The 22,364-nt window shown below is 41.2% G+C and overlaps 1 protein-coding gene across 1 annotated transcript in view; it reads left to right on the plus strand.

Annotated features, from left to right (window-relative positions):
* CCDC6 (coiled-coil domain containing 6) overlaps positions 1 to 22,364 on the plus strand; it is a 113,855-nt gene that overhangs the window by 63,385 nt on the left and 28,106 nt on the right. The window contains exon 3 of the mRNA XM_082425603.1: positions 9,454 to 9,582. Coding sequence (XP_082281729.1) covers positions 9,454 to 9,582 — 129 coding nt within the window. The remainder of the gene's footprint in view (positions 1 to 9,453; positions 9,583 to 22,364) is intronic.

Raw genomic sequence — 22,364 nt, forward strand, 5'->3', positions numbered from 1 at the left:
CATTCAGGTGAAAACTTGTTCCCTGATGGCAGGGGAGAAGAGACCTTGAGATATGTTCTTCATTAAGCTGGCTCGACCAGTGGCCCTCTTGGCTTTTAGTTTTTCAGGGCTATTAATGCTGAGCAGAAAAACTGGCTATCACCTAATAGCTAACAGACATTTGGGGCAAAGTTGGGTTTTCTTGTTGTTGTTGTTTTTCTTTCCAAATTATCTGAACCTCAGCTTTGTGTGTTCTTTGTTTCTTTTCACGGAGCAAGGGGCTTATACATTGTGTTCATAATACATCTGCAAAGGGCTTCTGGGATGTTTTCATTGCATTTTAAATGCTGCAACCACCAGAGGGCAAATTATAAGCCAAAACCTTCCTGTTAGCAGCATGCCAGAAATCTCTCAGTCTAACATAATTTGTGTTGTGATTAGAAAATACACTAAATTTGATGCAGTTGTTTAGTCTTCAGAAATCACTTGAGTTTTTTTCAAAGTGTGTGCATGTGTGTTGTCGTTACGGCCGGAGTTAACGTGCCAACCTCCCCAAAGTGTAAGGGCAAGGGCAAGGGCAAGGGCTTAGAAGCCTCCCAGGCTGACTTCTTTGACGAAATACGGGAAAGCGCGGGTAGGAAATAAAGGTAGAAGGAAAAGGAAATTAAAAATAATGAGGTGAAGCTGGAGTGAGAGGTTGCTTTCTTCACCAGGGTAGGGGTAAGCATTGTTATTTCTAATTGAAAAGGTGAATCTTGGTGTTTGAAGGATACTTGGCTCCACTGTAGATGGACTTGAGCTATCACTGGAAATACTTTTCAAATGATTTCAAAACTTTACAGTTATAAATGTTGCAACGTTTTGCATTTCTTGGGTAATTTTTTTTTCATTTTCAAAACAGTTTACACTCATCCCAGTTAGTAATTACCTTAAAATACAGAGTTATATCCTGCTGCTAATTATCTTTACTTTCCTTTTTCCTCTTTATTCATAAGCTGGATAAGAAAGATGGGGCTTTTTACTTTAATTTACAGTAAGGTCTCAGCTTAGAGTGAATTCTTTCTTTGGGCTAAATACTCTCTATTCCTCAAAGAAGAAAAAGCGAGTTTTTACGAAATGGATTTTTTTTTTGCAGGTTAACTCTAGAGTCTAAAGGACTTCTTTATCTTATTTGTGGAGCATCTTTTTTAAACCTCCCTCCTAACCAGATTTCTTTAGAGGTGTTAATGCTGTAAGCAGCATGATGCTACTGGGAATCTAGGAAACTCAGACTTAGCCCCTTAGGTATTGTGAGTGGACGGGAAGCCCCGTGTACTGGAGCCCTCCACTCAGAGGTGAGAGCTTGTCCTTGGTGTCGAGGATGCTGACAAGAAAATAACATAAAATAATTAATTTTCTGGAAGGGCCTACCTGTTTTTTTCCCTTGCAAAAGTTATATATGCCTTTCCCTTTAGAAAATGACAGGTTCGACAGTTCAGGCAAACCTCACCGAGGATAAATGAAAGAACTAACAAGATCGTGAAGAACTGTTGGAGATCTGGGGAGGGTAGGAATTGAGAGGAGACCCAGCACCCAAGGCTCCTTTTGTCCTGAGCACATTTGCTATTTATTCGTTACAGAACAGCCAAGAAACTGAATTGTGCTTTTGACAGTTGTGTGGAGCTGGGGTTACAGAAGTCAGAGCTCGGGGCTGGCCAAAGGTGAGGACAAAGAAAAATCACCCCCACTTTAAGCTGGAATCATGAAGAGCTACACCCTCAGGACAAGAGTGAACCAGTTTTGCATCATCTGGGTGAGCTAGAGAGCTAGCTTTGGTTTTGGCTTAAGGTAGACCCAGACTTCTGGTGCCTGGCAGAAGAAAATGGAATTTTCTGGAGGAAGGTACCATCACCCTAGGCCACAAGTTTCACCTACAAATAAAATTTTATTGAATTTTGGGTGCATTTTGAGGAACTATCCTACAGGATTTTAGGAGAGATTAGAAGTGGGTGTGAGTCAAAGACAGGATCATGGAAGACTTTGGTTTTGGCCTCAGTGACTGGAAGAATAGAGTTCTTTCCCACCATTTAAGGTGGAAAAGATGGCAAGTGGAGTAGACTTGGAGTGGCAAGGTCAGAAGTGCAGTTGAGATGTCTAGACATCCAAATGTAAGTAACAAATAGGCAGGTTCTCTCAACAAGAGAAGTCTGGGCTAAAGATATAAATTTGGGAGTGTTGTTATTAATTAATTAATGCCTGGAGAAGAAGACCAAAGACACAGGAAATTACGTAGAGAGAATGCAAGGACAAGCCACAGAGTGGAGGAAGGTATTTTCAACATGTGTAACCAACACAAAACTACAAATCAGCAAGAAAAACAGACAACCCCAAAGAGAAATGGCTAGAGACTTGAACTGGCTCTTCATATAAACAGGTAGCTAAACGGCCAGTAACCATATGGAAAGGTACACAACCCAATTAGTAATCAGGAAAGGTGAAATAAACCACAGAAAGAAAGATATTACTAGAGAATCCACATGCATACTGGCAGAGAATGGAAATGGTTTCAACCATTTTAAAAATAATTTGACATTACCTAATGGAGTTGGAAATATTCATTGTCTTTAACCCAGCAGTTCCACCCCAGGTATATCTTATTATGTTTGCACATGTGCACCAGATGTGTAGAAGAATGTTCTTTGTGACATTGTTCATAATAGCGAAAAACTAGAAATGACCTAAATACCCATCATCTGTAGAGTGGATAAATTTTGATATACTCATCCAATGGGATATTGTCAGGCAATAAAAATACACACCTCAGTTGTACTCAGTAACAGGGGTGAATGAAATCACAATTTCATTTAGCAGAAGGTGCTAGACAAGAAAGAATATAAAATCAAGCAAAAACTAATGTTTAGAAATAATAGTAAAATCTTTTAAGACAAAAGATGCAAAGAAGTGAATACCATAAGAATCAGGAGAGCGGTTACCTCTAGGGGATAGAGGGTGTGATCTGGAAGGGATGAACTGGGCTTTGGGGTGCTGGTGATGTTATATTTCTTGATTTGGGGCCATATATATATGTGTATATATATATATATATATATATATATATATATATATATATATATATATTAATATACACCAGTGGTATCCTTTCTACTTGCCTGGTTATTTTGCTCATCCTGAGGCTTAATCTAGGGGGAAAGAGTCTGTAGGAAGTGAGGTCATTACCATTCATCCAGTCAGTATTTGCATAGATAAGACATTTTTCTAGGTGCTCTGGGGTAGAGTTGAGCCAGTCCTGGTCACTGCTGTTCATACAGCTCACAGTGCTGTAAGGGTGATTGAGAGTGTACCCAGGCGCTCAAGGGTGGCAGCACATGTCAGGGATAAGAATAAAGGCTTTGAAGCCAGAAGCCTGTATTTTAAGCCAGGATCTACCTGTTAACCAGCTGTGTGACTCTGGGCAGCTTACCTCATTTCTCTAAGCTGTGGCTTCATAATGTGTAAAATGCAGATGGTAGTATGTACCACAGAGTTAGGAATATTAAGTGCACTGATGTGCATAAAGGGCTTGCTACATAGTAACTAGTGCCTTGAAGTATTGGCTGCTTTTTGAAGTAACTCATAGAAAGGATGTGAAACCACCATGAACGTAACTCATAGAAAGGATGTGAAACCACCATGAACAAGATGTGGAGATGCACCGGAAGCACACTGCACTCATCCCAGCTGAAGAACGGGGAGTATACATGATGCTGAGGGCGTATGGGGACGAGCTGTGGGAGTTTCAGGAAGTTGGAGGGAGGGGTCCAGGTACTGTAGGCAGAGGGCAGTGTGACCAGGGCTGTGGGCTCGGGGGGCAGCGGCTTGTGTTAGCGTAGTCCTGTGTGACCGGCGGGACTTGCGGTCTGGAAGCCCCCGGGCTGGAGTGGTCTGCAGACACGTTTGCCTGGGATGATAGGCTTCATTTTTTAAAATGTGTTTTTTCAGGGAAAGAGTCTTTAGAAGAAAACACAAGCTGTGCCTCTAACCGCAGTTACCACCACTCTCTGTGCCGAGATCCATCATTCTTTGTTTGCCAGATGCCTGGACCCTGAAGGCATTGATGTTTATAAACCTTAGACTGTCACTTGGGCTGAGTGTGAAAGTAGCTTGAGGAAAGCATGGGAAACTTGCACGGGGGCTGGGTCATGGGAGGAGTTGAACGTCATACCAGTGAGTTTGGACTTACTCTGCAGGTAGTAGGGAGCTATTGCAAGGTTTTGAGCAGGGTGTTGAATAAATAGAAAACTCTATTAGTTTAGTCTAGCATGATCTACACTGGACCTGGGGGGATCCATTAGGAGGCTTTGGCGGTGGCCCGGTGAAGAGGAATAAAAGACTTGAACTAGAGCACAGAAAGCACAGGGTATATTTGACAGCTGTTCTGGGGGCTGACTTAATGCCATTTGGTAACTGATGAGATGTGTGTTGACTGAGAATAATAGTACCAGTAACAGAAGGGGGAAGGAGGTGGGCATAAGTGTGGGCCCAGGAGGCATTTAGTGGTGAGGCACTGAGTTTGAGGTGGGAGGCTGGCTTTCTGCTCAGCAGAACGGTTCAGAGTTGGTTAAGAGACTCACTCAGTGTTGTGAGAGAGAGTTCTGAACTTTTTTTTCAAAGGCCATGTTAACTGCATGATACAGTAAGTTCTCTACATACAAACGAGTTCTGTTCCGAGAGCGCGTCTGTAAGTCCAATTTGTTCGTTAGTCCAACAAAGTTAGCCTAGGTACCCAACTAACACAATCATCTATATAGTACTGTCACACAAATAATATTAATACATAAAAAACAAACAAACACAAAAAAGAAAACATTTTTAATCTTACAGTTCAGTACCTTGAAAACTACAGTAGTACTAGCTGCATCACTACTGCTTTTACACTTGCTTCCGGACATCCTGGGCTTGAAATAAAGATACTGTGCTACTGCACTCTATACAGTACTTACAATAAAGTACACAAAAGCACAACCACTCGTAGAGGATGCACACACATGACAGTGTACGCCAGACACGTGAACTAACTTACGTGATTGGATGTGTCGAACGCACGTTCGCATCTCTGAAAGCTTGCAGCTTGAAGGTTCGTGTGCAGGGGATTTACTGAAATTGTTTTTGACAGTCCAATGACTTAATGTGGTCAGTGTCCTATGGTGGGCTTTACTTGGTCCAGTGCAAATGGCTCTAGTCCTTGGTGGTTGTCAATAAACCAGGGATGCTGGTTACAGAACTGTGGGTCGTACACAGAGAGAATGATTAGTGTTGACTAGTGAAAACAGAGGTGGGGGCATCTTGGGTTTATCCTCAAGTTGCACTGAGAAAGCTGGGTCCCGGGGCTGGTGGCCAGAAGGCATGCCTCATTTGGCACTGGCTGGATTGACAACAGGCCCAGACACACTTGCACACACACTTCGCCCAGCCTGGGATTTGGCACGCCTGCTGTGTGCTGGGTGGGCGGCCTAACTCATCCATGTGCACCTGTGGTGGTGCCTTTACCTGCTGGAGAGAATTTTGCCCAGAAGAAAAGCAATTCAGTGAAGAGTTCTTGAATCTCTGATATAAGAAGCCTGGTTTACTGAAGTGGCTCCAGAAAGCTTTTGTAAATTATGAGAAAGACAACAATTATTGGTAATTCACTGATGCTTAAGGCTTGCCTGTTTTTAGATCAACTTAATGCTATACTTGCGGTTTTTAATGGGCTGGAAATTGGCTTTGGGACTCCATATGTGAGTGGATACAGTCAAAAAATGCTCATGTTTGAGTACTTGGAATTTTACAGGTTTGTAGTTATATTTTTGCTTATAGCTTTTTCACTTATGTTAATATATTTTTCATGCTGAATCCTAAGGAACAAATCTTTATTTATATAACCCTAATTCCATGGAAAATGTGCTGCCAGTGGATCATTGGTTATATAATATAATTTCCATTCTATAAGGTTTTTTGTTGTTAATGTTAACAATATATTGCACAGGTAAGAGTTCCAAAGCTCTTCCATAATCTTTGAGATTGACTTTATAAGAAGTATACTTACAGAAAATTCTGATTTCGGAAACAAATTTTAATCTACTTAAGCATTTTGCTTTAGATATTTTGAAGGCAGACACATGAATTTTTTTCAAACACACTAATAGAATTTGCTTGACTATTTACTTCTTAGGTTGAATGACTTTTGTTCTAGTTCAGGATCTCTGACCTAGTTGAAAGATTAAAAATTGTTCATAAAGTGTTAAGACCTTTGGTTAGAAATTTAAAATCATGTCTTGAATTTTATGCCCATGTTGAAGATGCTACTCAGAGATGAAACTGGAGTTTAGTTCTTTTGATAGGTCCTGGGTCAGCCGAAACCAGGCTTCCTTTTAGGGTTTTTGTTTATGGTGTCATGGGCTACAGCTTTAAAATAGGCAGGTGGAGGGAATTCCCTGGCGGTCCAGTGGTTAGGATGCCGTGCTTCCACTGAAGGGGGCACGGTTGGATCCCTGGTCAGGGAACTAAGAATCCCGCATGCTGTAAGGCGCGGCCAAATGCAGAAAATAATAAAATAAAATAGGCAGGTGGATTCAGGGTGTTGGTCCCAGTCCTACGGGGGCCAGATGGCTTGAAAATATACATGGTATCTGTTTAAAACAGAAACGGTTTCTGAATTTTTTCTCAGGCAAACTGTTACGAGACAAACTCTATGGCTATTAGTTCCTCAAGTTCTCTTGCCCTGCTCTGCCCCCTTCTCCTTGCCCATCTTAATTCTCATCTCATAATTGCTTTGGCAGGGGTTGTTTCTGTATTTTTCTCTGTGCTTTTCTTATTATTGGTGGTTCCTTTGTTCCAAGGAAGAACCAGATTTTCTATTTCCAGTATTCTGTTCAGAAACTCCATGCCCTGCCCCTAGATTGCCTGTCGCCCGAGAGATGGCAGAACAAAGCAGGCAGCAGAGCCATTTGTTCCAGGTCTGTCTTTGGGGGATGATGAAAGCTGTGAGTCTTTGGCAGAGTTAGAGCTCAGGATGGCTTGACATTTTCCCAATGGGTTAGCATAACCCAGGGACCTCGCTTGAGTTCTGGTAACGACAGCTTTAACCATCAAATTTTCCTTAGGGTATGGCTCTTGAGAGGAAAAAGCCTTTTCAAATTGAGAGCTTTTCATAGATTTCATTACTAGTTGAATCTGTATTCTTATAGGAAATACCTAATCAGATATTGACGGTGTTAGGCCATCTGTCTGTATATGAGTATTTTCCTCTAAGCCAATGAGAACCTTACCTTTTCTCAGGTTGATATTCTGCGACAACTGCTGCTCGGGGGGCAAGAGATTTTTCAACATTAGATTGCATCCTTTATTGTTTTAATTTGCTTCAAGGCAGAAGCATAACGCTAAAAAAAGGCAGAAGGGGGCTCTTTCAAATAAAAAAGACAGCAACTGAAAACAGAGGAAAACACAGCTAATATTTTTAAAAAGCTATGCAAATGGTTTAAAGGTTTTAAGACTGCAGTTCATTTTTCTAAAACCAGTAGATGTCATTTAAGCTTCGTGTTCATAAACTATTTTAGGGCAAGGATAATGTCTTAACCATAGATTGTACTCTCTCTAACATAATACGTTCAGGTAGAAGACATGCCACACAGGTAATGTTTATAGAATACAGGTGTTAGTTGAAGATGTACATGTTTTGCTATTTTTTCCTCATAAGTGATGCTTTTCCCAGTGAGGTCTTTGTGTCCGAAATGCTGGAAACTCTCCTCATTCTCTGTGCGTTACTCTTCGTTCTTTTAATTACTGCTTGGTCTTGCAGAACCTGAGTTTTAAAGGGTTAGCTAAAAATAAACTCGTCGCTGTAAGCACCTCTTCACATCTGCTTTCTTTCTCGATCCCTGCAAGGTTGACCAGTTTTTTTGGAGTTGTGCATCAAAAACAGTTGGAGGGAAAACAGCATCTGTTTAGTCAACATTTCCAGTGTTGGAAGAAGATGTCAGATTTTAAACTTTTTTTGTTTCCTTTTTAAACACCAAGTATGGTGCTTGCAGAGCAATGGAAATTGTTTCAAATGTGGAGATGGTTAGGTGTAGCCTTTTGAGGTCCATCAGGCCCACTGAGCTCTCTGTTGTCCGTCTCACCCTGTGCAAGGTTTACAAAGAGATACAGCGTCCACTGGGCGAGCGTATATGGCTCACTGTTTTCTATGTTTAGTCCCTTGACCTTCCGAATGCCAAGGGCGCACTAGGCACTTGTGGATGGAGGAGTGTGAAGCCAGCCCCTCTGAAGTTTGCTCAGGATCCGGTGGGAGAACTCTGCTTTAGAGCTCAGAGCGGGGTTTGGGCCCCAAGCTCTGCCGCCTTCCAGATGAGTTACCTTGGTCCAGTAACCTGTTTCGTCACATACGAAATGGGGGTGATCATGCCTGCCTCACGCATGTGATGAGCCTGGTACACACTGCCTGCCTGAAGAAAAGGTTTTGAAGGTAGAATTAGGGAGTGGTGTCATCTTAGACCCCACAATCAAACTACGTGTGCTTCATTGTTTTTAGTAGTTTTTGCTTAATCTGCCCACGGTTCTGAAAATACCAGGCCCTGTGGCTCTCATTCCCTTCACCCCCTACCATGAATCAACAGCCCCTCCCAGCTGAGAACGTTAGAAATAATGCACAGTGATTCATGAGAACCCCAGTCGTTGTGTGTCCGCTGAATTTCTTCTATTCTCTTTTGGTGTTGAAGGTTGGAGTACATTTTTTTAAAAATTTCTTTTGCAGCAACACCATAACCTTATCTTTTAATTTCATAAGTAAGAGGCCTTGCCTCTTGGTTTTTTAGGAAAGATGTAGGAGGTGTGATGTTTGGTCTCATTACAGAAAGTTAATTATTTGTACTTATTTTTGCCAAGCATGCTTACTAGTACATTGGGAAACAGCATTCAGAATAATGTACTAAGTATTTTTTGTGCTTGTAGCATCTCTTCCCTCTCTCCACACATTGTATAAATGCAAGTAAACTGTAATTCATTCAATAAAAACCGACAGTTGCAAAATTTCTATTTTTTTAATAATTTTTATGCTCCTGGTATAAAAATTTAAGAGTACCAAAAGGTTATATATATGCTGGAAAGTAAGTTTTCTTCCTTTCCTCATCCCCAATTGTTCCCTACAGAGATAACCACTTATATGTTCTTAAAAATTGAAATCGGTCTTTAATCATGGTTTGATGCTCTGATATATTTGCCCTATCATTTCTTGGCCTTTTGACTAAACTCAAGTGCCTCTGACTATGCACTATAATTTTTGGTTATAAGTTAGAGGAATCAGGAGCAAGGTACTAGGTGTACACTTGGACACATGAGCAGAAATGACTAATGTAACTTTTATGATGTCTTATACTCGGTTTAACTAGCTTTTGGAGCCATTGTTCCCATGGCTTTTGAGTGTGTTGATTTCCACATCTGTGTTTTTTCGTTTTCCAGTTGCAGCATGAGAAAGCTGAACTAGAACAGCATCTCGAGCAGGAGCAGGAATTCCAGGTCAACAAACTGATGAAGAAAATTAAAAAACTGGAGAACGATACCATTTCTAAGCAGCTTACGTTAGAACAGGTAAAAATGTATGGTTCTCTCTGTACCCTTTTTAGGATAGTTATAGTTATATATATATACATATTTCTCATATCATCAACTGTTCTTTCAAGCTTTAAGAGGTCCTGAGGAGTATCAGTGAAAAATATTTTTCAACTTTTTCTTCCCACAGTGGCGACTTCCTATCTGAAGTACACATTGGCAGATCTGCATAGCACCTGCTCACTCTTTCACACACTTTTGCTTTTTTTAACCACAATTAATAAAGTCTCAGGGGATACGTTGTGATGTACTGATTTATAGGCAGGAAATGTTAGGTTCCTTTTGCAAAAGGGGGAAGAATATGTTTTTAACCACAGGATCGTTTCTGTGAAAGTTCCTGAGACAGTGTGGCTATGGAACTAAAACTTTTCTTTCAAGGGTTCTTCAGAACAATTAGCACTTTTTGTCTTTGAATTATTAGCAACCTTATATGAACCCTGTCTTTTCCCACCTAGATTTGTTGATACAGGTATGGAGTCCTAGACTTAGTTGCTCATTCTGGTTCAGCCACTAATGAGTTTTGGGACCTTGCATTAACTTCATTAACTTCTCTGGGCCCAGGTTTTCCATTTGCAAACAGAGAAGCACAAACTAAAGTCAGGCGTGGCAAGCTTAAAAAGGTACAGAAGGTGGAAGGTGATAGTGCACAGTTTCTTTGGCCATTGCCCTTGGTAGACGTTGGTATTTGAGCACAGGTCTTGCCTTAGGAGGCCAGGCTGGTCCTTATCTGCCAACACACAGAATCGTGGGCCACCGTTATCAGTCCTTCCAAGTTGGGGTGTCAGACAGAAGCTCCTAGTGCTTTTCCCCACGCTAATTTATTTTCCCAAAGTTAGAAGAGGCTGACCGTAGTCTACTGCCACCTGGTTTCCATGTCAAATTCGGTGTATTCACATTTTCTAGCTCTTTGCGATGTGGATCCCAATTACCACTTTGATGATTTGGCCAAGCCCTTCGTGCAAAGTTGTCTGATTTTCCCCAATTTTAGGATCTTTCTGTGCATCTTAATCCATGCTGACTGGTTCTTCAATCACCCTCAGGACCATTCTCATTTCATCGTTGTACTTGAGACTGAAACCGTGACGGGAATGTCAGGCTTGAGAGGAAGTCAGGGTTTGTTTTAAACTAATTGGACTGACTTTTGGTTTTTGTGTTATTCTTGTGTCTCCCTATATCAAAGCGTGGAACGTCACTGGGTTTTCTAAGACTATGAATAATGGCCTTGAAAATTTTTCCATTCCTTCTAGGTTAAAGAACAAAAAAGTTTCATTTCCAAGGGTTGGCTGTTTTACACATATCCAGAGTAATCTATTCTTACCCGTCCTCTTTGGAATGCAGATGCAATTTCTAAATTTAGAAAACTCCTCCACATCCCCCCGACCCTGCCCCCAGCTTAAAGCATTTTGTTCCAAAGTTCACCTGTTTAATTTCCAGGGTAGGCAATAGCCAGTTCTTTTCAAGTTAAAGTTTTGAAGATTCTTGTTTAAGTCCCTGACATACCAAGAACTCGTTACTTGTACTTGTTAATCAAGAGTTAACCAAGTGGCCAGGTGAAATTTTCACAGTGGTTGGTATTGTGAGAACTTCACTTGTTCAATACCTTCCCTGTGATGGCTGCCAATAACGGAAGTAGCTTCTATCTTGTATTTGTTTACAGGCTCCTTGAGGAGACTTTGGAGCGCTGACCCCCAGAGTTTAGTTGTGGCCACAAGGTGGAGGTAGTGGCCTAGAGTCAGAAGGAGAAGGGGGCTGGCTGGCTGATCCTACCGTCCCTGGGAGAGAGGATGGATGGCTGCACCGTCTTAAGGCTCTTTGGAAACTTTAGTAACTAAATGCTTTTAAAATGAGGCCCAAGGCATACATTCTCCCAAAGTTAATGATTTAGTCCGCTGTAAGGCTTATTTCAGACCTCAGCACTAAAGAAATGGATTTCCATAATGGAATGTGTGCATTGCAAAGCCCTAAACTAGAAATTATCCTCAGATCTGGGATATCAAGTCCTTATTTTATTTTACTTTTTTAATTTTAATTTTTAAAAATTTTTATTGGAGTATAGTTGATTTACAATGCTGTGTTAGTTGCAGGTGTACAGCGAAGTGAATCAGTTATACATATACATATATCCACTCTGTTTTGGATTCTTTTCCCATATAGGCCATTATAAGTCCTCTTTTTAATTAAGATGGAGAAAAGTAACACCATCCTAAAACTTTCCCCTCTTTCTTTTGTGTATGTCTAGGATGATTATATGTTGGGGAATTTATTTGTTTTAGCTACAAGTAATTTTAGTCGGTGTTTAGGGGGGAATGTTTTTTTCTACTGTGGAAATAAATGTCTTCCATGTTTCCATGGATGTGATCTGATCCTCTCTTGTGGCCGTCTCTTGGGATTATCATCTGTATTATAATATTTACAATAGATCATAGTCTGTATAATATAATATATCCTATACTGAAATTATTATCAGAAGAGCCAAGGCATGTGCTGCAGTATGCATTATAACGATATATCTGTGTAGTACATGCCTTTACTCTTCTATCTGACAATAAACATATTTTTAAAACTAAAAGCTGTTTGAAGGCAATTATCCTATGTGTCCCGTGCCTTGCCGCTGCTTTGTTGGAAGAGTTTAAATAAAGTGTGGATTTAGACAGGTGACTGGAGAGCTGTCATTTGTACTTTGAAAGGCGGTGTAGGGTAGGTTCAGGGCCTGGGTACTGGACTTGAATGGAACCAGATGTGAACCTCTTTCCTCTGCTAAATATCTTAATTAATTTATTTTTTTGCTAGCAGCTTTATTGAGATATAATTCACATACCATTACAAATCATCCGTTTAAAGCGTACAATGCAGTGGTTTTTAGTATATTTAGTGTTGTGTAACCATAACCAAAATCAATTTTAGAACATTTTCATCACCTCAAAAGAAACCTTGTCACTCAATCCCGTAATCCCCTTAAGCAACCACTGCTCTACTTTCTGTCTCTCTGTATTTGCTTATTCTGGACACTTCCTATAAACGGAATCATATAGTGTGTGGTCTTTTGTGACTGCCTTCTTTCACGTAGCATGATATTTTTATCCACAGTGTAGCATATATCAGTACTTCATTCCTTTTCCTGGCTAAGTAATAATCCATTATATGGATGTACCACATTTTGTTTATCCATTCATCATTTGCTGGACATTTAGGTTGTTTCAGCCTTTTGGTTATTATGAGTAATGCTGCTGTGAACATTCATGTATGATTTTTTGCATGGACATGTGTTTTAATTTTTCTTGGAAATTAGAATGGAATTGCAGGGTCACATGCCAACTCTCTGTTTATCTTTTGGAGGAAATGCCCGACAGTTTTCAAAGTGGCTGCACCATGTTATTGCAGCCATCCTGGTGGATGTGAAGTGGCATCACATTGTGGTTTTGTATTTCCCTGAGGCTAATGATGTCGAGTATATTTTCAGGTGCTTCTTGGCCATTTGTATATCTTCTTTGGAGAACTGTCTATTCAAGGTCTTTTTATTATGGAATTATAACAGTTCCTTATATATTCTTATACATATAATATATGTATTTTGTACGATACAAGTCCCTTATGAGATACATCGTTGCAAATATTTTCTCATTTTCTGTGGGTGTTCTTTTCACTTTCTTGAGTGTGTTCTTTGAAGCATAGAGGTCTTTTAATTCTGGTGAAGTCCAATTATTAATTTTTTTCTTTGGTTGCTGTGTTTTGGTATCATATCTTAGAATGCAAAGTCACGAAGATTTACCCCCGTTGTCTTTTTTGGGTTCTTACATTTAGGTCTTTGATTCCTTTTGAGTTAATTTTTATATGTGGTATAAAATAGGGTCCAAATTCATTCTTTTGCATGTGACTATCTAGTTGTCTCAACCAGTTCATTTCTGAGCCTCAGTTTCCTTATCTGTAAAATGGCAATAATAGCAAACCTGTGTCAGGTACAATGAATGAGAGAGAGTATAAGGTGATTTGCATAATGCCTTCTACATAAGCACTCAACATAAGGTAGCTGCTGCTGTTAATTTTTAAATAAGCATATATATGTGTGTGTGTAACTGAATCACTTTGCTGTACACTTGAAACAAACACATCTTTAATTAACTATACTTGAATTAAAAAAAAAAATCGTCTATATTTTGAACCTAATGGGTTGAACCTGCAGAAGGGGTATTGGAAGGCCTCTGCCAGGGATTCGTGTTGGCCATAACATGTTTGTTTTGAAGGTGTAGCTTAGGTTGTAACGGTTTTTAAGAGGGCACCGGGGGACTTCCCTGGTGGCGCAGTGGTTAAGAATCCGCCTGCCAATGCAGGGGACGCGGGTTCGAGCCCTGGTCTGGGAAGATCCCACGTGCCGTGGAGCAACTAAGCCCATGAGCCACAACTACTGAGCCCGTGTGCCACAACTACTGAAACCTGCGTGCCTAGAGCCCACGCTCCACAACAAAAGAAGCCACCTCAATGAGAAGCCCGCACACCGCTACGAAGAGTAGCCCCCGCTCGCTGCAACTAAAGAAAGCCCGCGCACAGCAACGAAGACCCAACGCAGCCAAAAATAAGTGAATTAATTAATTAATTTAAAAAGAAAAGAAAGAAAGAAAAAGAAGGCACTCTGCCTATTCTCTGTAAAGCAGAACTTATCTGGGTTTGGGACTAAGTCTTAGACTCCTTGCAAGGTGGGCTCCAAGTAACTCACGTGCTGGAGGCCTAATTTTAAGTTAATCTCACCAGAAGTCAGGCCTTCGGCATGGACCCTCGAATTAGTCAGGCAGCATTTGTTCTTCTCTTAGAATCTGAGATCTTTTCATTCTTCAAAAAGGGAATGTTACCAGCTTGATCATCAAGGGCTCTGGGCTATCCGTGGTTCTGTCGTCGTTTTGCAGGATGAGAATTCATAGACTTGTAGAGCTGGAAGGCCACATTGCGGGGGACGACTGCCTCTGTCATTACTTTGTCCCCAGCCCCTCGTGCGGATGTGAGAGAGTGGGGAAATCATGAGGAAATCCGGGGGCAGGGGCATCAGATCTGCCCAGGCTTTGGAACCACAGCTACCTGCACCTGTTTCCTCTTCCTCCAGAACTTGCTGCCTAGGAAGCAGGCTTGGGAGGAAAATGGACCAGCTTGGCCTGTAGGTGGCCCCGCCTGCTCACACCTGCTCACACTTTTTCAGAGAAGGAAACCCAGAGGGAGATCAAGAGGCTTTCTTCAAGTCACACAGCCTAGCATTCTGAATGTTTAACTCCAAAAGATACTTTATAAGCAGATGTAAAAAAGCATGTTCAGAAAAATGTAACATCAGGAGGTCTTTGCAGCACTAATAATTAGTTTATTAGTCTAATACACTGGATTACTTCAGTCAATATGACTTTAGTACTCTTAAGGGCTCTTTTTAGCACACACTGGTGGGCGCTGCCTATAAATCTTTATTTGAAGACTTTCGTTCCAGCATGTGGTCACTGTTACATTTAGGTGATAAGAACATTTCGAACTTAAAAATATTCTGTAAGTGTCAAGAACTCTTCATCAGAACGTGTTCTGTCAACTAGGAAGGATTTTCCTTCTCCGGAGGATAGCTAGCATGTAAAGGCACAAATTAGCTTATTTATTAAGTGAAGTTCAGCTCAGCAGACATGAGGACCTTCTGTGCACTTTGCACAGAAAATTATAGGAAGGAAGAAAACCGCCATAAACAGGTGGATTTGACACTTAACTATTATTAGCTAGTACAGTAGAAAAATCTGGAATAAATTAGTTGGAGAATTAGTCATGTAATTCAGCTAACACTTAATGACGAACCGGGATGCCTGTCATGTACTAGACCTCTTACTCTTTTCTCCTGTGGTTGGCCCAGTAAAGTTGTCTCAGTTATTTCTAGAATTTGGGGTGTATTTTCTTATCGGAGATGTTCTTTCTTCCCAAAGCACAGACACCCATTTCTCAAGGTTGGCTTTAGGATTGGAATAGTCATTTTATTTATTAGCACCTACGTGTAATTACAGTATCTTAGCCCCTGTAGTTTCGGGACGCTCTTGGGTTCATATCTCCCTTTCACCGGAATAAGCTGTGTGACTTCAGGCCAGCAATTTGACCTCTTCTGTGAAACAGACATACTCTCTAACTTGTAGGTTTGTTGGGGGGATAAATCTTCCATTCTGCCTCTCCTCACGCTCCATCCTTATTGAAGTTCTTTCATTTCTCTTGTCGGGGAAGGAGAAATTATCCTCTTCCCTTCTAGGTTTTTCTGGCAGGTTGAAGAATGATATTGACATGAGACAGAGAAAATCAACAGAACTTTAATGACATGTATACGTGGGAGAGAAAATTCGCCAAAATTGTCGAAACCCTCACTTTAATACTGTCTTCAGCACTAAAGACAAAAGAGGTTGTTGTGGGCAGAGGTTTGGAACTTCAGAGGAGGGGAGGAAGGCAATTGACATGAAGAGGGAAAAGCAAACGTTGGGCAAACAAATGTTTGCTAGGCAGAGACGGTGGGACACAGAGAGGAATTTTAACAAACAGGCTTTGCTGGATTCCTCCCACTCTACAAACCTAGGTCATGCTACCGTTATCATGGTGATAGCTCCCTTTCTGGAACAGGTCCTCTACCTACATTCTTGTAGGCAGTTAGGGGGAAGGTCAAAGGTTCCTCCTGATTCTTTGGGGCCTTAAAAAGAATCCGCCTGAATCATTTGTTTATTTATTTAAAAATTGAAGTATAGTTGATTTACAATGTTGTATTAATTACTTCTGTGCAGCAAAGTGACTCAGTTATACATACATATACACTCTTTTTCATATTCTTTTCCATTATAGTTTGTCACAGGATGTTGAATACAGTTCCCTGTGCTGTACAGTAGGACCTGGCAGTTTATCCATCCTCTATATATAATAGTTTGCATCTGCTAATCCCAAAGTCCCAATCCTTCCCTCTCCACCCCTCCCCCACCTTGGCAACCCCCAGTCTGTTCTCTGTGTCACAATCAGCCTAAATTAATCCTCGTACCAAATAGACCTATTTTGGGCTGGCAGATTTTGTTCCCCTGCACAGAATTGTTCCCATGTGGATTGCACAGCAGTAAATAAGTTTACACGGTAACCCAGTACACTGATGTTTTTGTAACTGTATTTATGACTGGGACAAGTTTTGTGAAACACTTGCTTATGTGCTTTGCACTGATTTTCTGTTCAATCCTATTTCGTTTTTAGCCAAAATGTAGGTGACAACTGACTTGAACTAATTTCCTAATCCAATAGTGGGTCACAACCTGCAGTTTAAAAATCATGCTCTGCTGTGCCCAGTGCTTTCCTGCCCCCAGGTTTCCATGGATCTGTGTCCTCTGCCTGGCCCATCTTCTCCCTCCCCTGCCCCATCCCTATTTAACTGTTACCTGGTTTGCTCCTCTAGACACTTTGGGGCCTGTGCTCCAAAGTGTTTACATAACGTTCAGTCCTTTTCCTGTACCACTTGGTACACAAACAGCAGTTAACAGTTAAATCATTTCTTTTCTGTGAGCTCCTCGTAAGGTAAAGGAGGGAAGGTACAATGTTAACCTCACCCCTGTATCCCTGGTGACTCCCATATAGTAAGCGCTCCAAAAATTGTATGTGCTGCCATTAATAATCCAAGTTTTCATCTAATTTCTGCGGTACTTTGCCCTCCCCATTTTCCGGGAAAATGAGCATGCATATTATTTGAGCTTCAAACGTCTCACCACCTTCCTTGATCTGGTTATCCATCTCTTTAATCCATGCATCTGTGTGACTGTCTTTTTTGTCCATACTGCCCTTGTGTGGCACACATTCTGCGTTAATTCAACACACCTTTATTAACACGCCTGCCGTCTGCCACAGACTCTACTGAGAAAGCTGACGTCAGGTCCCTGGCCCCGTGGGGCCTGGTCCAGGGAGGCCAGTGGACCTGGGGACAGTGACGAGGGATGTTGTGTGCCGTGCTGTGCTTAGGGGAACAGCGTTACTGCTGCAGCAGGCTTCCCCCCTCCCGCGTAACCGCCGGAGAAGGACCTGAAGCTCCTTGGCACTTGGTTTAATTGTTTGTTAATTAACACACATGGGCTGGATAAATCTAAATCGAGCCTTGTTGCAGGGAAGCAGGGATGTGAGAGGAGACAGAGATGGGAGAGAAGATAATGCAGTAAAATGTAGATACAGGTTGCATGGAGTAGAGACGCTGAGAACACAGAAGAGAGCTCCTGCAGAAGACGTGAAGTTGAATCCCTCTTCTTTGTTACCGGGAAGGGGAAGAGTAGGGGTTTTGGCAGTCGGCATGTGCGGTGTCCTTGAGGACATAAGCTAGTCTTTCCAGTGAGTGTCTTGCAGAAGGCAGCCACATGGCTGTACTAGGACTCGTGCAGGCCTCGGTGCTGGCACGTGCCCAGCGGTTACCTTCAGCCACTAGCCAACATCAGGTGACTACGGAGACTTGACAAGACCCCAGCTTCCAGGGGCGTTGCAGGGGTGACACCCACTTCTCCCAGTGTCCCTCACCGTCTACAACTGTAGCAAAGCACAGGGGCTGGGATTTAGAATGAATTTCAATCCTCAGCACAAAATTTTCTTTTTTTTGTTCAATTTCTAAAAATGAAATAAGAAAACCTTTAGCATATTTTAAGTTCTATAAAGAAGGAAGGAACGTTTTAGGTTTCCAGCTCTTAGAACAATGGTTCTAAGTTAAGGAAACACGGTGGCCTTTCTGCCTCTTTTGTTTAGAAGGTAATATAAGCCAGCTGACGTCACAATCAGTCCACATACAATTCTGATGCTACTTATTTGTAGTAGCTACAATGCCTGACCCTAGTGAGTTACACAGATCATCTGTGTGACCTTGTGACTTAGCAGTGAATTGAGTGGCTAGTGGCTCATGTTCAGGTTTGCATCCTTGATTGATTTTTTAGTTGGAATAGGTATTTCCTTCAGTCCACAGGTAGTGTGGCCTTACTGGGTTTTATTAGAATTCCATTCATGCCAGCGGCTGCCCTTGCAGATTCTGGCAGTGGGAGGGCTCTTGTGGCAGTAGCTCTGGGGACCACCTGCTGGTTCCAAAGAACTACCAAGTTCCTTGAGGGTTCATTTGCATTAAAGGAGCTGAAATTTAGTGACCCCTATGCATCCTTTGAAGTTTGATTTCAAATACTAATCTCAAATTATGGAAGTCTTGAAAACTTCTTTAATCAAGCATTTGCACTGTAAAAGTAATCCATTGCTCCCTCAAGAAAATGTGGAAAATGTAAACATAGAAGTACAAACATGAAAAAACATTACCTAGACTACAGCCCTCCCCAAACAACTGCCATTGATATTTGTTCTTGATGTGATAGTGTATTTGCAACATGCACTATGGTATGTGTTCTTTCCCCAGGATTTCTCCACTGGGCTCTTGATGTAGCAAAAGAGTTTACACCCCAGACTTTGAAACCTGCTTTCCACCGATGGTAATTATTTGGTAAAAGAGTCCCCTGGAATTATGAACCCATTATGCACATTTGTATAATACTGTGCTGATGTCAAAGTGATAAAAACTTAAGCTCAGAAACCGTATAAATCTGACTAATAATATGTGTATCTATTTCATAAAAGACCTTCATTTTCAGTATCATTGAACAAAAGCAAAATTTATTGAGCTGGTAAACTATGAAAGTGTTATTTTCACATATTAAATATTAATGGGGTATTAATATTATCCTGAAGTTCTGTCCATTTCAAAGAACAAATCTAATTTTTATAGGAACACAGTGTTTGAGAAGAAAAAAGTTACAAGCTATGGTAAAGAAGGTTAACTCTTGGCTATCTGGAAAATTCTGTCTTCAGATAGCTAAGCCTTCACTATCATTTCTCCTCTGGGAGTTTATTGGTTCACTCTGTATTTTAGATATGTGAATTAATATCCTAAATTAATGGATGTACTATTAGGAAATTGTTAATTTTTAAGATTAGATGTCTTTAAATTTTTTTGTTATAAAAATAGTAAATGTTCATTAAAAAATTGGGTGGGAGCCAGAAAAGGTAGGAAGGTAAATTACCACCAACATTACTTTCACCCAAGGGCCGACCCTATTTATCTTGCTGTATGGTTCTTCATGATTTTTTTTTTGCATCTTTTTCTGTTCTCTATCAGTATATATATATATATTTTTTTTCATTTTTTGGCCATGCCGCGTGGCTTGTGGGATCTTAGTTCCCAGAGCAGGGATGGAACCTGGGCCCTCAGCAGTGAAAGTGCAGAGTCCTAACTACTGTACCACCAGGGAATTCCTTCTATCAGTATATTTCTTTTTCTTTTTAAAAATTTATTTATTTATTTGGTTGCACCAGGTCTTAGTTGCAGCAGGCAGACTCCTTAGTTGTGGCCTGTGAACTCTTAGTTGTGGCATGCATGTGGGATCTAGTTCCCTGACCAGGGCTCGAACCCTGGCCCCTGCACTGGGAGCTCAGAATCTTATCTGCTGTGCCACCAGGGAAGTCCCCCTATCAGTATGTTTCTGATGCACATAGATAAATTTCTTTTCAACTGTAATTTTTGACCACCTAGACTTGAAAGTGATCATCCTTTCTCTCCTTTTGTCTTGCTCCTTACTGATGAACTTCCATTGGCTCTTTCTGGGCTCAACATTACACAAGCCAGTGGTGATGAACTAGAACTTGTTTTTAATTATGAAACCAGCTGCAGCTTGATTAATCAAATAGGTACCTTGGGAGCTCTGTAGTCTATGAACACCTGTCTTATCTATAACACAAATTGGCTGCTTGATTTCTTAAAGATATATATATGTTTTCCAGAAGGCAAAGATCAGATGTCTTCCAGCCTAGGAAAACTGCCAGGGCTAAGCAAAATTCCACTGATAGCCACACCAACAGAGGCAGTGTTTAAGTTTTACTTTACTTGTCTCTGTTGCTTTAATTTGTGAGGGACCTTTGCCACAGAGCAAGGACCATTGTGCATGATTTCAGTGCTTTTCACATCATTTGCCTGTGGTATGTTTTAATAGTCCCTTCATGAATCCTATTAGTCACTTCTTTCCTATATATAAGTAAAACTATGACTAACTCAGATGTATTGGCAAGGTAGGATGGAATGAGGTAATAGCTTTTACTGTCTCTGCTCTTGCAGTATAAACAAAACTGTCTTAGCCCATTTGGGCTGCTACAACAAATAACACAGACTGGCTTATGAACAACAGAAATTTATTTCTCACAGTTCTGGAGGCTGCAGGTCGAGGATCAGGGAGCTTGATGGAGTTCTGCTGACTGCTGACTGCATGTGTTCTTGATTGGTAGAGAGCAGAGAGCAGCAAGCTGCAAGGTCGCTCCTGACTAGAAAGGACACTAATCCCATCATGGGAGTCCCACCCTCCTGACCTCAGCTAAACCTAATTACCTCCCAAAGGCCTCACCTCCGAATACCATCACACTGGCGATTTAGGCTTCAACGTGTGACTTTGGACACAAACATTCAGTCCATTGCAGAAACTGCATTCATTTTTCTGACTTTGATTTAGTCATGTTTTGAACCTTGTACGTTTTATTGTCCCAGCTGATTCTGATATACCTCCAAGGTCCCCACTTTGAACATCTACGGTATTATGTAACAAATCGATAGGAAATCGCGCTGAACTGTTAATGGCTCTCAGATGCTACCTAACTTGGAAAGTTTTGGGGGATTGTGTTAATCCCCACACCCATTTGTTTTCTTAGGATTTACCCCTAGCTCTTTAAAATAACAAAAAACAGAAAAACAGCCAACTAATAAGAGTTTGGTCAATGTAGGTCTTAGAGTACTCTGCTATTTCTTACATCTGGTATACACCTCTTGTGGCACCATCATTCTAAGTACTTTTTGCCGTACGTTGTAACAAACTTTGTGTCTGTGTTCCGTGTATATGGTAGCCCTTACGTGGATTAGTTGTCATGGGCTGCCTTCCAAAATTCGTTTTTTCAGTCAGATGTTTGGGATTCAAAATATATTTTCCCATAGAAATGATGATAATATGGCGGTTAGACTAAAACAAAGTAGCTTGAAAAGGTGCACTAAAACCTTCCAAAATTCTGTCGTTGAGCGCAGTGGTCATGCTAAAGTTCTCATCAGGCTTTTTTTTGGCCAAGTACTCCTTTCCACCGCTTATCCCTCCACCCCAGCATCATGGTTCTCTTTAAATGGGAAAATGCTACGCTGAGAGAGAAGTGCGATGGTGTTGGGAGACGTCTCTTGGCTGCCCCCTTTTTCTGCTTTTTTAGTGGTGAGTGTCTGCCCACTGCAAAGACGCAGCTAGGGTGGGCTGTGAATTCAGACGAGCCAGCTCTATTTTTACGCTCTAAGTTTATCCATTGAAGATGCTGTGTATTTATTTGGGGAATATAATAAGAACTCTTGGTGCCACGTTAATTTACTTTCAGTGGGAGGAAGGGCTCCTGGAGAGGAGTAAAGAGTTTGGCCGGGAGGCCACTGACCTGACTTAATTACAAAGCAGCCTTTCAAATAAATATTCTACGAACCGGCTGTATCCGTTGCTGCCGCGTGCTCACAGACTGTGCAGTCAGAAGGGGCTTGGGTTAGCCTGAGAATTTGATGTCTGGCAATGGAAGAGAGTAGGTGCCTGCTGCATGAACACTGAACTAAAAAGGCTGTTAGCTATTATGAGGAAGGAGATGGGGGAGAGTATTACAGATGGAGACCAGCACAGAAAAAATCATCTGCACAGGCAAGGAATGCAGCCCTGGGCTGATATTTCCAT

This window comes from Balaenoptera physalus (assembly GCF_965194825.1).
Source record: "Balaenoptera physalus genome assembly, chromosome: 14".
In the NCBI taxonomy this organism is placed as follows: domain Eukaryota; kingdom Metazoa; phylum Chordata; class Mammalia; order Artiodactyla; family Balaenopteridae; genus Balaenoptera; species Balaenoptera physalus.